General features: G+C 44.3%; 1 protein-coding gene across 1 annotated transcript in view; it reads left to right on the forward strand.

Moving 5' to 3' along the window:
- The first annotated feature begins 2,780 nt into the window (after positions 1-2,780).
- c5 (complement component 5) overlaps positions 2,781-4,974 on the forward strand; it is a 26,690-nt gene continuing 24,496 nt past the window's right edge. Inside the window, exons 1-3 of the mRNA XM_008300876.1 lie at positions 2,781-2,854; positions 3,792-3,987; positions 4,597-4,750. Of these exons, the coding sequence (XP_008299098.1) occupies positions 2,787-2,854; positions 3,792-3,987; positions 4,597-4,750 (418 nt within the window). The 5' untranslated portion in view covers positions 2,781-2,786. The remainder of the gene's footprint in view (positions 2,855-3,791; positions 3,988-4,596; positions 4,751-4,974) is intronic.

Raw genomic sequence — 4,974 nt, forward strand, 5'->3', positions numbered from 1 at the left:
AGCACATCAATAAAATGCATCATACGATGATTTGGCAGTTTGCTGCTCACAGGAAGTGTTTGATGTTAGCGTTTCAGTTAGCAAGCTAATTTTATTGTCCATGTGATGCGAGATGGTTTGAAATTTGAATAAAGCAAATGTGTATCAGATGTAATATGGCTGGACCTGAATCAGAATATTTATTTAGGTGAATCTGTGTTAACAACAACACTGTGTGGATCAACCTCAGTGTCTGAATTCGTCTGATAAATATCTGGTCAGCATCCATATAAATCATGGTAACTGGACTACATTTGCTCATTAAGCAAATGCATCAGTAACATGTAAATCATGACGATTACATTGTGCTGCTCCAAGGGGAGTGTTTGGATTTTAACATTTAAATTAGTCCAATAAACGTGTATGATGTAAATACTGGATGGTGTTCGCTCTAATCTTTAAATTAGATGAATAAATTAGTGTTCAGTTTTTTCAATTCAGTTCCATTTTATTTGTATAGCGCATATTTACGACAACAAGTCATCTCATAGCGCTGAACAAAGACAGAAACACCCAACGATCCAAACATCTGGATTCTCTGTAAGCTTCAGCAGTCTGTCACACAGAACACTGTCTAAACTAAAATATGTTTACTGTAACAGTGAATATGTACAGAGTCGTGCACATTGTAGAAGCTTAACTTTCATATTTAAACTTGTTTAATAAAGTCACAGAGCCAGTCTTGTTGCTCGAACTGTTCTGTTAAATGTTTCATCATGTTTAACAAGCAGCACATCAGAAAAACGTACTTTAGTAAAAACACGTTTCTCTCTTTAATCACTCTCTGACCATAAATACGTGTTTTCTTCCTGATCCAGATGCCAACAGTGAGGAACTTCAAACACAGGTTCTGCTGAACCTTCCAGACTTCTCTGTTTATGCCCCTCTATGTCAGAACCCGCTCTTCAAACAGGCCCGATGGACTCTGTTTTCTGGCCATGGTGGGACAGGACCTCGTCCACCTTTAAGCATCTCCACATTGCAGTCTCACTTTCAGTCATTTTTCTGGTACTTGCAAGTTAGAAATGTTGTTCAGAAAACTAGACCACAGTTTGAACCTGTACCCGCCCAGCACCAGTTCTACAACCCGATGACAGATCCCCACCTCCAAACGTTTGATTTCACAGTTTGTTGAACTTTTCTCCAAGGCAGCCTCCTTTCTCCATCTCAAGCAGGAATGGGCTTCAGGTACCGGGGAGGACATTGCAGAAGAACTTTGGACAGAAGCATTAGAGAGAATTAAATCTTGTTCCATAAATGCAAGACTTCAACTCATCCAGGTCAAAGTCATCCACCGACTGCACTTCTCTGAAGCTGAACTGAGCAGGACCTTCCCTTCAGCCTCTCCCACCTGTGACACATGCAAGTCAGGTGATGGGACCCTTGGCCATCTTTTCTGGTCCTGTCCCAAACTCAAGAGTTATTGGTGTGACATATTTAATACATACAGCAATATGTACAACAGGCAGTTAGATCCTGACTGTCTTCTGGCGATGCTGGGTTGTTCTGAGTTGACACGTCCAGCAGACGTACAGCAAACCCTCTCATTCATGGTTTCTGAAGGACTGGAGATCTGTTCCTCCTCCTTGCTTCAGAAGATGGCTGCATGACATGTTCTCCTGTTTCTACCTTGAAGAAATACGGTATACGATGTTCAACGCCCACTCTAAGCTCCTTCAGGTCTGGGGACCATTTATTGACCTTATTAGGACTAAGAAGGTCGTTTGTAATGAGGAGGAAAAGGTCTATGTTTTATTTTCCTATTTTTTCCTCTCAGTTTTCTCAAGCAGCAAATTATTCACTCTTGTTCTATCTGGCTGAGCGTGGAACCGATCCTGATGCCCTCGACCTGATCTGGTGCCCCCCTTTAGGATCCACATCCTGGATTTCTAACCTCTGGACTCGGCTCTGTTTGGCCTGACCTGGACTCTTTCTTGCTTGACTCCTGCTTTTCATGAAAACTGCTTTGTTTTGTTTTTGTCTATTTCTTTTCCCTGTCTGGGTTTTTCTTTTCTTTTCTTTTCTTTTCTTTTCTTTTCTTTTCTTTTCTTTTCTCTTCTTTTCTTTTCTTTTCTTTTCTTTTCTTTTCTTTTTTTTCTTTTCTTTTCTTTTCTTTTCTTTGCATTACATCCGTTTTTTCTTCTTCGGTTGTGTTTGTAAAAATTAGAAAATTCACAAATAAAGTATTTTAAAAAAAGCTGCGTGGAGCTTAAATGTCCTGGAACACATTCAGTGAAGGAGTCTGCAGCAGACGTTGTTTGATACAACAGCGCCCCCTGCTGGACTGGACGAGCAATAACGTATTTAAAGGTCAATTCCACCCAAATCACTCGTTTCTGTGGAAGCACTTGAAGTTTTAAAGGTGTTTCTTGGCCAGCGTTTGTGGTCCAGAGCAGCTACTTCCTGTCTGCAGCGACCAGGCGGTCCAGGTGATGAAACACGGGAGTCGTGAAAACGCTGCAGACACACGACGCTGGAGCGAAGAGGATTCAACAAATCTGACGGCAGAGCTGCAGCCGATAACAGGAATCCGACTGTGTTTGGTAAGAACAGAAAGCCCGGCCTGAGCAAACTCACCTTTGTTACTCACAAACACACAGAGGAATTCCCGTCAGTCCTGATCTCCGATGAGTCCACTGTGGGGTTTGCCAACAGCTGAGTTGATCAATAACCAGCTAAATGTACCTTTGGGAGTTTTGTGGGTGAGTTGTGAGTCTGCAGGGCTCAGTGTGCGTCCGTCCTGCAGGATGAAGGTGTGCGTGGTCCTGCTCAGCGTGTTGGGTCTCTGCTGGAGGACGGAGGCTGATTCCAGATCGTAAGTCGGTCGTCAGTGCTGTTGTGTTGGTGGATGCTTCGTAGCGGTGATGCTCACCTGTGGTTGTGTTAGTTTGTGTTGGATATCGAAACCTGGCAGCCTCAGTAAAAAGCAACTGGACCTTTAGTAGAACCCAGAGGAGAAGTTCAACTGCTCTCTCTGCAACTGGACCCTTAAAAGTACCAGTACCTGAACAGAACGTAGTGTTTTAGGTGGAATGAACCTTTACAGTCCTTTTACACACAAGCACCTGTTTTAATGTGTGATCCATGACGGCTCAGCTGGTCTCAGGTCAGACAGAGTTCAGCAGAACCGTCGCTCAGATTCAGTTCTGTCCTCGTTGACGTGTTGTTCGGGCCACAAACTAGGTTCTATGAAAGGTTCTGAGAACTGTTCCATTTAAAAAACCACAAGACGTTTTACCTGTGACGCCATGTTTTCAGGCTGTTAAACTCCAACAGCCGTAAATGTGGTGAGACACAGACAGAACCGTCTCTAACGGACCAGAACCACTCAGTGGATCCACAGAGGAACCATTTCTTATTTACTGGTCCTTGAAAATAGAAGAAAGTGCAAAATTTTCAAACTTTTGTGGCGCTGATCCAGAAAGTTCCCATCAGTGTCTGTCTATGGATGGACCCATGGTTCTGTTGAGGCTCTAACATCAGCAGAACCTGATGTGGTGAAGTTGGACCAGACAAGGTTCCAGGTTTTACATGTTCAGACCAGATGTTGATGTGGATCATTGGTAGGAACCAGAACCTGAGTTCACAGGTTCTAGGTGCTGGTTTATAGGAGCTTCATGTCTTCATGTGGACATTGACCAACACATGAGGCTGACTTTGCCACATGAGCCCAAACAGAACCTGAAATGACCTCTGGACAGAGAAACCGATGATGAATCAACAAACATCCGATCCGATCCGTCTCCTCTCAGGTATCTGATCACGGCTCCTCTCTCGCTCCGGCTGGACGCCGTCGAGACGGTTCTGCTGCAGCTCTTCGGTTTCACAGATGAAGTGATCGTCCACGTCTTCCTGAAGACCTCTATGGCTCCGGACCATGTGGTTCTGGCCCGGGAGGTCGTGACCCTGAATGCCCAGAATAACCACCAGGCCGCCGCCAAAGTCCGGGTGAGACGCTGCACACAGAGTTTACAGGATGAGTAAAAACCGATGCTCTGAATCTAGAAACCAAAGTTTTCTGTCAAATCTCACCAGAATGACTGAGTCATCAGCCAGAACCTGTAGAACCAGAAGGACCCGTTGGACTTTGCATATTCAGACCGTATGTTTGAATGTGACAAAATCTGAGTCTAAATCTTGATATTTAATCAAAAACAGTTTCATTTTTTAAAACCAGATTAAACCAGATTCTGTAAAATGTGTCTCCTGTGAGGAGACAAATATGGAAACGAGCTTCAAATGGGAATCATGACATCTGCTCCATGCCGAGCCTCCATTGTCTCCAATATGTTGATTCCTTTTTTTTTTTCCATTTTCTATAAAGTCAGTAATCAAAAACTTGCCTTGTTGTTGCTCATTTCTGTCACTCCAACTGTGTCCCACTGACAGAAGACAAGACTTTCTGTTGCAGTAGAACCTGAGACAGGAGGAAGAAACATCCAGGAGCTGCTGCTTTATGTTCAGACCAAGCTGTACAATAACCTGAACAGCAAACGGCTGCAGTTTTTCTGGTTACATCCTAAATAACGGCGGTCACTGTTTGTTTTGTGCCTCCAGCTGTTTCCACGTCAGCTCGATAAGAGTGTGAGTCATGTGATCCTCCACGTCCAATCAACAGAGATCAACCAGCACCTGTCCATCGCCGTCAGTCGCTCCAACGGATTCCTGTTCATCCAGACGGACAAACCGCTGTACACGCCGCATCAGAGCGGTGAGCGGCGGCGGCCATGTTGCCATATGTCCTCAGAGTCAGCCTGGACTTCAGCTTGTTCATTAATAATGTCCTGGTTGAAGATGACCAAACCGTTCAGGCTCGTTTAGGTCATCTACTGTAACAGTCAGGTTGTCCTCATTCACACGACTCCAAAATCCAGTGGTCCATCTCAGGTTCAGGTGGTTAACCAACCAACCAACCTACAAATTAACCAACCAACC

This window comes from Stegastes partitus, unplaced genomic scaffold (genome assembly GCF_000690725.1).
Source record: "Stegastes partitus isolate 25-593 unplaced genomic scaffold, Stegastes_partitus-1.0.2 Scaffold1602, whole genome shotgun sequence".
NCBI lineage: Eukaryota > Metazoa > Chordata > Actinopteri > Pomacentridae > Stegastes > Stegastes partitus.